Source organism: Gekko japonicus, unplaced genomic scaffold (assembly GCF_001447785.1).
Source record: "Gekko japonicus isolate JY-2015 unplaced genomic scaffold, Gekko_japonicus_V1.1 scaffold167, whole genome shotgun sequence".
In the NCBI taxonomy this organism is placed as follows: domain Eukaryota; kingdom Metazoa; phylum Chordata; class Lepidosauria; order Squamata; family Gekkonidae; genus Gekko; species Gekko japonicus.
Window position 1 is genome coordinate 534,265 of NW_015164670.1, and position 11,018 is coordinate 545,282.

At 45.8% G+C, this 11,018-nt stretch overlaps 2 protein-coding genes across 2 annotated transcripts; both read left to right on the forward strand.

The window, feature by feature from the left end:
• The first annotated feature begins 1,852 nt into the window (after positions 1–1,852).
• GJA9 (gap junction protein alpha 9) lies at positions 1,853–2,980 on the forward strand. Its single transcript, XM_015409157.1, has one exon. It carries the CDS (start codon positions 1,853–1,855, stop codon positions 2,978–2,980), a length of 1,128 nt encoding a protein of 375 aa, XP_015264643.1.
• On the forward strand, positions 2,835–5,951 carry MYCBP (MYC binding protein). The gene is made up of 5 exons (XM_015409165.1): positions 2,835–3,243; positions 3,338–3,410; positions 3,513–3,561; positions 3,691–3,823; positions 4,221–5,951. The coding sequence occupies exons 1-5, from the start codon at positions 3,229–3,231 to the stop codon at positions 4,263–4,265; spliced, it is 315 nt and encodes a 104-aa protein (XP_015264651.1). The 5' UTR covers positions 2,835–3,228; the 3' UTR covers positions 4,266–5,951.
• The last annotated feature ends 5,067 nt before the right edge of the window (positions 5,952–11,018 follow it).

Genomic DNA, 11,018 nt, shown 5'->3' on the forward strand with positions numbered 1-11,018 from the left:
CAATAAGCCATTTTAAGAATTCCTCCTACAATTCTTTTAGTGCCTGATTGAAAGTTGATGCATCTTTCTTTCGGCTTTAACTCTACTCACAAATGCAGAAAAATGTTTCCCCAAAGTCCCAAGCATAAAATTTGCCTTTTGTTCATCAGTTACATTAAAGCCACAGATTGCTAAATTTTCAACACCTGCCTCAGTTCAGATATATATTTTCTACAATTATCTCTGTTATGTAACCTTGTTTTTCAAGGTTTTCTTATTCATACTCCTTGTTATTTAATACTAGTAAACCCAAAAGACTCTTCTAGGCTGCTAAGCATTTCTTTTGCTGTCTGGGAATTTTCAGACATGAAAGTCTCACTATCATCCAATGATCCCATAATAATGTTCTTGGCAATCCCATTTTTGATTAGACAAGAGTCCAATTCCTTGCCTTTCTCTGTTGTTTTTTCTTCCTCTAGGATTCCAGCAGCCATATTTGCTTCAGGTATATGAAATATTTTAACCCAGCTTCTATAGTTCTCAGTAGTAACTTTTGAGATCTCCAGATATCTGCTTGGTTCAGCCATTCTTATCACAGCAATATGGAGAAAAACAATGGAGAATTTTTAAAGATCAAAAAGAACAACAACAAAGGGATCTGCTAATCAAAGACTTTAATTCCTTTTTAAACATTAGCTTCTGATAGACTCTTGGCCCATAACCTATTGGGTTAAATGTAAAAAAAAATCAATTGCCTTGGAAGCACAGAAGCTTTACGCAGTATCCCTGATCCTCCACGTTTTCTGGTTAAGGGAAAATGCTATTCAAACAAATTACAAAGATGATCTAACTCCAATGATAACAAGAGAAATAAATTTTTACTTACAAATATAGAAATACATGTCACATGACATTTAACTTTTTATGAACAGATTAACTTCAAAAAGGTTAACTTGCTACAGCTCCAAGCCCGTGTAAGAGAGACAAGATGAGAGGTCCTATATAAGATAAAAACAGAAGGCAATTAACAGCCAAAGAAACTCAACATCTAACCAATGAGAGTGGGGCCAACTGCCAAGTGTACCTGAGTTAGAGAATTCTCTTGACGCTCCCCCCCCCCCAGATATCCAACAATTTTCAGGATGGAGATCCTACAGTATGGGGATAATTACAAGGTACTAGTTTCTGGTGCAAGCTTTGCTTCAGTCAGTTTACTTTCTCCCGCAAAACTGATTTGGAGCTACTGGCTTGTATGTAAGAAAGTGACTGGAATCATGACCATGGAAGGGGCAGAAACATGATCCCCAGCACATAATGCTGGCCATAGTGTCAAGGGATGCAGTATATCTTAGTGCTGCCCCCAAGAGCTCTTTACTTCCACTTGTACAGAAATGGGAAAAAGTAAATCATTGCTTTCACAAGGACCATTCAGGTGGGACAAGTATCTCTCTTCTCCCAACTGTGTTTATCTCAGCTTCTGGTACAGCTGGGAATAGTATTTTTATTTATGGCAAAAAGTCACAGACCAAGTTAAGGAATGCATGTTACGTATGGTCAACCTCTCACTCAGCACATTAGCATTGTACAGAAGAAGCTTTACCTCTTAGCAGTGACTTTAGCCCATGCTTTCCCTGAGAGATGGGAAGCAAAGTTGGAGAATGAAAGGCCTAGCCTGAGACCACACTTGGAAAATACCTTTAAAAGTTAGTGTTTGAATGCTAGAAGTGTATCAGGCTGCTAGTCAACAGAGTTATTCTGAGCTAGTCGCATTGTTCTGAATTTTCTCCTTCCTGCGCCATGTAAAGTTTATTTAGCCACATAACCATCTCTTTTGTTCCCTCTGCCCCAAGATGGCTAGAATGGCAAAGTAGCCATGGGAGACTGGAGTTTCCTGGGAGGAATTTTAGAAGAAGTCCATATTCACTCCACTACCATTGGCAAGGTTTGGCTAACCATCCTCTTCATATTCCGGATGCTTGTTCTTGGTGTGGCTGCTGAAGACGTCTGGAATGATGAGCAGACTGAATTCATCTGCAACACGCAGCAACCTGGATGCAGAAATGTGTGTTACGACCATGCCTTCCCCATTTCTCTCATAAGATACTGGGTTTTGCAAGTCATCTTTGTATCCTCACCTTCCTTGGTGTACATGGGCCATGCCTTATACAGACTAAGAACATTAGAAAAAGAACGGCAAAAGAAAAAAGCAAAGATGAGGGCTGAACTGGAGGGAGCTGAATTTCAAATAATTGAGGACCGTAAAAAACTAGAGAGGGAACTCCGACAACTGGAGCAAAGAAAGCTCAACAAGGCACCCCTTCGGGGCTCACTGCTCTATACTTATGTGATCCACATTTTGATTAGATCTATCCTTGAAACTGGATTTATGATTGGCCAATACCTCTTGTATGGATTTCAACTAGACCCTCTGTACAAGTGTCAAACAGCTCCTTGCCCAAACACTGTCGAATGTTTTGTCTCCAGACCGACAGAAAAGACCGTCTTTCTTGTTTTTATGCAATCCATAGCAACCGTTTCCTTGTGTTTGAATATCCTGGAGCTCGGGCACCTGGTTTTCAAGAAGGCCCGAAAGGGATTCTGCGGGCAGTACAGAAGGAGAGACGAGGCGGATGAGGCTTACACCGCTGCTCTGAGAAACGGCCTTGAGATGCAACTACGTGTCGGGGCGCCACCGAGGCCCCTGCCTTCCGCTCTGAGCGGATTCAACTGGCTCCTGGGAAACCAAACGGAGGCGGCAGCGCTTTGCCATTCAGAGGACCGCCAAGAGCACCGAGGGCCTGCATCGCCAGCGCCCCCTCAGAACAGCAGCAGCTCCAACAACAACGAGGCGGCGCTTCAGGGACCCAAGGCGACCGCCTTCGAAACGCCCCTTCCCGCACTGAGGGGGAGCCCAGCGGCCCTCCCAGTAGAGCAGGACAGGCCGTCCCACACCCCAACGGCTGCTAGCGGCAAGCGCGCCGCTCCAGACCTCTGCATCTGAGGGGCGGTCGCGCCAGGGCTGACGGGAACCGCCCTCACACGCCCTTCTCCAGGCAGCGGCAAGGCCTCGCCCTTTCCCCTCCGCGCAGGCGCAAGAAGCGCGCCAGGTTCTCCCTCCGGAGCGACAGCCCCTCCCTCCGGTCTCCGTGGCGACGGGGGAACGCCGCGTTGCCTTAAAAAAGCCCCAGAGGGCACAGCCGCCTTCTCTTCGGCGCAGGCGCAGTCGAGGCCGCCGATAGGGAAGTGCCGATGGCGAACAGCAAGGTTCGTTGCCCGAATTCAGGCTGGGCTGGGACGGGGCGACGTTTTCGCCGCGCAGCCCCTCACGTCTCTCCCGTTTCCTCTCCTCTCTCCGCAGGCTGCCGACTCCAAGCGGGAGCAGTTCCGGCGCTACTTGGAAAAGTCCGGGGTCATGGACACGCTCACCAAAGGTAGGCAGAGGCACCTGCCGGGTGGGGAGGGAGATGCACTGGGGGGGGCACCTTGGCCTGCCCACTCGCTGACCCACCCCCCCACTGCCCCTTGCTTCCTAGTCTTGGTCGCCCTGTACGAAGAGCCCGAGAAGCCCAACTGCGCCCTCGAGTATCCTTTGCTTGCTTGTCTGGCAACCCCCCCCCCCCCCCCCCCTTTCCACATGGGAGCGGGCTGGGCAGCTGTGAGCGCGGCCCTGGTTTCTCGTGGTGGTCGAGTCTCCTTAACTTTTGCCGCCAGTTTCCTGAAGCACCACTTGGGGGCGGCCGCTGCGCCGGAGAACCCCGAAGTGGAGGCCCTGCGGCTGGAAGTGGCCGAGGCGAAAGAGAAGTACGAAGCGGTACTGGAGGAGAACAAGAGACTTAAGGCAAAGGTAATCCCCCCCCCCCTCCCCTGGCTTTCATTTCAGGAGAGACTGTGGGGGCAGTTCTGTGTACCTGGCCTCCTTTCCAACCACTGGTCAGGGAGGTAGAGTTGTCAGCTCTGGTTTGGGAAATATCTGGAGATTTTGGGGGTGGTGGTGCAGCTTTAGAGGGGCAGGGTTTGAGGATTGGAGGGACTTCAGTGGGGTATAATGCCATCGAGTCCACCTTCCAAAGCAGCTGTTTCTTCTGTTGTAATCCCAGGAGATCTCCAGCCACAACCTGGAGGCTGGCAACCCTATATGAAGGCAATGAAAGAAAAACTTGTGATTGCTGTAGAAAAGTATTTTGGGGGGGAGTTGTTCTTTACTTTTGTAAGATGACCTTTTTTTCCTTCCCTCTTTGCAGCTGGCTCAGTATGAACCGCCTCAGGAAGAGAAACGGGGAGAATAAGGTTCTTTGCATGTAACTTAAATAAAACACTTCAAAGCACACCCATCTAGTATTGCTCTTGTAGTTGCAAACCTCTTTTATTCTGCAGTGAATCAGATAGTTGTTATCTTCCTGAGAAGGTGTTTTGAAACACAGGTACTGTAGGAGTAGAGCTCACAATAAGAGAGGACTGTTGTTCTTCTGTTCTTAAATAATGTATAAGCCTGGAGAAGGTGGGGGGATGAAACGGATTTGATGAAGCATTGGATTAACAAATTATTCTTTTACTGGGGAGCATTTAGGGAAGCGTACTAGAGGTTGTCAAATAATCCTGACTTCATCTGCCACCTGACTTTTGTGATGCATCTACTACTTCCCACATAAGTAGAACAACTTCAGCATTGCTGTGTCTTGTTTATTATATTTCTGTCCCAGTTTTCAGGTCAAAATTTTCCATAGCAGCTACAGGAATACAAAAAAGAATGTGAATGCTTTAGTTAGAGTTTAGCATCCTTGTTGGTGTTGTATTAGTCATTCATTCGTAATCCATATTTCTTATAGAAGACTTATGGCTCACATGCAAAAAGAAGTTTGGTTTCAGCATTCCCCAACAGTGACAGTTTTCAAGGATTGTACTGCTTCATTGCGCGCTACCTTTCTTAGTGTCCAGGAAGCTTTTTCTTGATGGCAATAAATCCTCTGGAATGAAATCCTTTCACAGTGTCTGTGCCTTTAAGTGTAGCAAACAAAATCTTTTGGGTACATTGGCTGTCTCAAGCCCCTCAAGAACAGCTGGTATGTTTAAGTGGTTAATATAAGTGGTTAACATACCATGACTTATAAGATTTCTCCCAAGGAGAATGTAAAATGAAACCAAGAGAAGATTCGATAACAGAAGGATGTACTTGTCAATGGGTTTTATATGCACAATTATTAGAATGGTTTAAAGCAGATAAAAGACTATGGATTTGAACAAGCTGAGACTGAACTTGAAGTATTGTTATGTACAAATGGTGAACATGTTACTGCTAAAATGTACACGTTTTTGTTGAAATTTGAGACAGTGAAAGAATCTATGATAAAATGGCCTAAAACTTTGGGTATGGCATACAAATGGAACAATGGGAAAATGTGGATGAAAGGACTTAAATTTACATTAAATTCTAGTCTCAAAGAGAATTTTTATAAAATGATGTATTGTTGGTATGTCACAAGAGAAGTTAGCCAAAATGTCCAAAAAACATTTCTAATGTGCATTGGAAATGTGAACAACATAAAGCGATATTTTATCTTTTATGGTGGACTTGTAATAAAGCCAATTTTTTTTGATACATATACATTTATTAATCCAGAAAATTACAAAGGCTAATGTACGAATACAACCAGAGGCCTTCCTTTTGGGACTAATGGACAGACAGCTTGAAAAAAGTCATGGCACTTTGTTTTTATATATGACAACGGCAGCCAGAATATTATATGCTCAAAACTGGAAAAACTTGACAGTACCTACAACAGAGGAATGGTTGGTGAAAATGTTAGAACTTGCGGAGATGGCTGAACTTCTTTAATCAGAGAAAAGATAGTATCTATGTTTATTGCTAACTGGAAACCCCTGATAGACTTTTTGCACAAAATTGAAAAAATGAACTGATATGTGGTTTTGAGAACTAAGGGAGAAAAAAAATAGTTAATAAAAAAGAGAGCTTTCCCCCACTTTGTAACTATAGAGTAAGTGATAAATTTGTAATTTTATTTGTATTTATTGTGGAGAAAATCAGAAGTCCCTTCTTTTCTCTTTTCTAATTCTTTTTATCTTTTTCTTTATTTCTTTAGTTTCTATTTTTATTAGTTCTTGCTATTTTTTATCTTTTGTTATAAAAATTCTCAATAAAAACTATTGTTAAAAAAAGAACAGCTGGTATGTGGAAGCAAGCAGTGCACTGGCAAACTTCTGTCTTGGGCCACCGGTTGCATATAATTGGGGGGGGGGGGTTTAGCATGCAATAATAGGTCTGAATCTTATTTGCTTTTGTATAAATAGTAAATGGCTTATGTTGCCTTAGTTGTTAATGGTTGTAAATGTAAACTTTTAAAGAGTTGACAGTATAAGTGGGATGAGAATCATCAGTCCTGATAGACGCAGCCATCAAGTTTGCTACCAGTAGGGTAATGAACCCAGGCCATGAAAAACAGTAGAGGCTGATGTACAATGGCGGCATCCCTCAGAAGTGCAGATAATTACTTTGTAAACTAAAAGTACTAAGTATGGTATTGGAGCCATGAAATAGAGAGGACAGATGTTAGGGGGGGGGGAAGAAGGGAAGGCGAAATTATTCTGGTTGAACTCAACAGCTTACAAAAACCAGGAGGGTGCAGAACTTTCACTGTGACATATTTCCCCTCTGCTTTCCCCCCCAACTTCAGTTATTGAAATTCATGGCTGAGTGTCTCTTCAGGTTAAGGGAGGAATTTCTGTATATGTACATGAGTCCCTGTAAAGTGCCTTCTGTGAAAAGCCTGGTGAGGACTGAGCATGCTCTTTTCCCTCCCCATGAAAACATCCCAACAACTTATAGTGCAATCCTTAACGGTTATCTTTTTAAGTCCATTGAGATCAATGGATGGAGAAGGGTGTAACTCTGCTTAGAATTGCAATATTAGGGTCCAAAAGAAGTAAACCGAAATGCAAGGGACAAACATCTTCATTGAGCTTGGATGTTTAAAAACAAACAATAACGTGATTGTACAGATTTTAAAAGGCATGACTAGCTACTAAAAGCACATGGACACAGTCTGGTGTTAAAGTTCAAACTTATAACACAGTCAATCCAAAAATTTGAGCAAATTGCTGCAAATTGTAAACAGTGAAGTAGATATTTCACAGTGCTGGGTTTGGAGGTGAGGGAGAGAGAAACCATTATTCTGAATGAGACCAGTGGACTAGATAGGGTGGTGTTAGTCACAGGTAGGTTTTTCCAAGCAATATGACTGGACGTCTCTTGGACTGAATCTTGGATTTTTTTGCACAAAAAGCAGGAGTTCTGCTGCTGAGTTATGCCCCTTTGTGCTTACTCAACAATATGATGATGATGAAAGAAACTTCACCAGCTGCCATTGCAGAAAGTGGTGGAGATATATGAACACCATTGTTTTGTGTATTGAAAGGGCCAGTGAGCTCTTAAGATGTTTATTTTGGACATTGCAGAACTATTTGCCTAACGTAGTTGTGTGGTCTTGGAAGAAAACTTTAGGTTCATTGTCATTGTACTGTTGTCAGGGTTCGATAGATCACACAACACAGTGCTTCATAAGAAGAATTCTGTTTTTGGTACACCTGGACTATGACACATGTACTGCTTGTGTCAGTAATGCCCGGGAACAGTATAGCACCCTGAATTATACTAGGATCAAATACACCCCCCCACACAACCTGAAGCCAATAAGCAAAGTTTGCACACGCAGGGAGAGAGAGCGGGCAAAAGCTGTTGGTTCCCAGCTAAAGCCAACAACAGCTGGAACATCCCAAGGTCAAGACAGTAGATAATACCCAGACAGTGAAACTCTGTGCATAGCAGGCAGAGTAAGGTGGTTTTCCCCTCCACACGTTCCAGCAACATGGCAGTATTAACTAACATCCTGCCCTCCCGAAGGCCGCTCCCCAAGTTTATCTACACAGCAAACAAGGGGCCCTGATGTGATCCATCTCCACCCACTCTCTGTTGCGGTCCAAAGTCAAACCATTCTACCAAATAAAACAACTTGTTCCGCTTAAGCTTAGAGTCCAAAATATCAGCAACTTCGAAATGCGGTTCGCCTTGCACCATCAGGTGGGCAGCTGTGCTCGTTGGGGTCTCCAAACGTTCAGGCCAGGATCCCGTTTTAGGAGGCTGAAATGGAAAACGGGATGCAAATGCTTTAAATTCTTTGGCAATTTGAGTTCAATAGGCACATTATTGATCTTGCGCCTGACCTGAAAAGGACCAATAAACTTCCACCCCAGTTTACGCCTAGATTTAAGCCCCTTGATATTCTTAGTGGAGACATAGACAGAGCCCCCTGGCTGGATGTCCCAGCCCTCCGAATGTTTCTTGTCAGCTTGAGCTTTGTACGTTTCCTTAGCCCCTCCAAAGTCTTGCACAGGACCGGCCACACTTCTTGCAACCCCCTACACCAGTCCCCCCTCCAGTAGGGCTGTGTCAGTCAGGAAGGGGAGAGGCGGAGCCTCATAACCATAGGCAGCCATAAATGGAGAGACTCCCATAGAGGAATGACACGCATAACAAAATTCTGCGAAGGGAAGAAACCCCTCCCAGTCGTCCTGTTGAAAGTTTGTGAAGCACCGTAGATATCGTTCAAGGGTTTGATTAACCCGTTCCATTTGGCCATCAGTCTTGGGGTGATAAGTGCTACTCAGGCCCTGTTCTACCCCCAGCAGGTGCATCAGTTCCCCCCAAAACTTAGAAATGAACTGTGACCACCACCCATATAACCATTTTCCCCCAGCTGGGGGGTAAATCAGTGATAAAGTCCATGGATATCACCTCCCACGGTCTGCCAGGCGTGGTCAGAGGCCGCAACAGTCCAGGCGGTTTTCCAGGACGTGGTTTATACATGATGCATGTCTGGCAAGACTGGACAAACAGGGAGAGACCCTTTCTCATACTGGGCCACCAGAACTGACATTGCAACAGATGCAAAGACTTCACAAATCCCAGGTGCCCCGCCAGCTTGCTGCTATGCACCATCGACATGACATCGCCCCGCAAGGCTGACGAAACGAACAGCTTTTGACCACGGTACCAGCAGCCATTAGCCCGTTCCTCCAACTCCCCTTTCCTCTCCAGTTCTTTCCGATCAGCATCCAAGAGGGCGGAGGCGAACCCCAACTCCCAGGAGTCTCTGTCCCCATCCCCTGGGGGCAAGGATTTCATTTGGCTGCGAGTCAGGCCCACCCACCCCCCAACTAGGAGGGAGTGAACATAGAGTCCAGAATGCCCTCACATCGACTGTCGTGTTGCGGGAGGTGGAACAACGCATCTGCCAATGAGTTAGCTTTGCCCAGGAAGTGGTGGAGGGTGAAATTGAATTTGGAGAAGAAGTCCGCCCACCTTAATTGCTTAGCATTAAGGTTGTGGGGCGTTCTCATCACTTCCAGGTTTTTATGGTCTGTCCAAACCTCAAACAGCACCCGCACCCCCTCCAACCAGTGCCGCCAAGTCGAAAGCACTAATTTAATAGCCCCCACTTCCTTGTCCCATACTGGCCAGTTCCGCTCGGTGTAATTGAATGTCCGGGAGACATAAGCGAGAGGATGCAATTTCCCACCCACCCCGCAAAATGGCGCCACCCATGGCGACATCCGATGCGTCTGCTTGTACAATAAATTTTTTATTTTCGTCAGGATGCACCAACACATGTTTGGACATGAATAGGGCTTTTAAGCGGTCAAACGCCTCCTGGCATTCATTAGTCCACACCAGTTTAGCTCCAGGCTGGGTAGTCTCAGGCCCTTTCCCTTTTGTTTTCAGGAGATCCGTCAGTGGTAAGCTCACCTGAGCAAAGTTGGCAAGAAAAGATCGGTAAAAATTGGCGAATCCTAAGAACGCTTGGAGCTGCCTCCGAGTCCGATGTGGCTCCCACCCCAACACGTCTCGGACCTTAGCAGGGTCCATTTCCAACCCATGCAGGGAAATGTGATAGCCCAGGAAATCGATCTTGGTGCAATGGAACTCACAATTTGAAAGTTTGGCAAACAATTTGTGCTTGTGTAATGTGTGCAACACTTCCCGCACCAGTTTCACATGGGAATGTTTGTCGGGGGAATATAGCAAGATATCATCTAAATAAACAAGTACCCCCTTGAACAGGTGCTTGTGCAACACTTCATTAATAAGGTTCATGAAGACCCTGGGAGCCCCTTGTAGTCCGAAGGACATCACCCAGCATTTGAACTGGCCCAACGGAGTATTAAACACCATTTTATATTCGTCCCCCTCCTTAATCAAGCTTGGAAAAGATTTTCTCCTTAGACGCCTCAGCCAGGAGATCCTTGATCAGGGGTAGGGGTAAGCATTAGTAGTGGAAACCACATTCAACCCCCCTATAGTCAGTGCATAGCCTCAACCCCCCATCTTTTATTTTCCAGAACAGCACGGGGGCAGCAAATGGGGAGGATGCAGGGCGAATGAACCCCCAGCCAAGGTTCTTGTCAATGAACTTTCTCAGTTCCTCCTTTTCACCTGGGCTCATCATATACAATTTCCCTTTGGGCAACTTGTGCCCAGGCAGCAGTTCAGTGGCACAATCAGAATGTCTGTGAGGTGGTAATTCATCACCCTCTTCCTCTTCGAAAACCTGGGCCAGGTCCCGGTACTCTGAGGGAATGGCGGCCAACTCCTCCCTTGCCAGGCATGCTCGCACCAGTTCATTGGGAGGGGGAATCCCCACTCCGCTGCCCACGTGTGAGCCTGACACTTGGGAGGGATAAATTGGACCTTGCCCTCGTCCCATAGGATGTATGGGTCGTGATCATGTAGCCATGGGCTGCTCAACACCAGTGGGAAATGAGCTGCCTGGGTGATGACAAATGACTGGTGCTCCCAATGTCCTCCCACCCTCATCCACAATGGCACAGTCTTGTACTTGCAAGGATCTTTCATGGCTGACCCATCCATTTGAGTAAAGACGATAGGGTCTGGGAGTATAACGACTTTGGCCCCCAGTCCCATAACTAGTGAGGGGTTGATCAAGTCCCGACCACCCCGCGAGTCTATT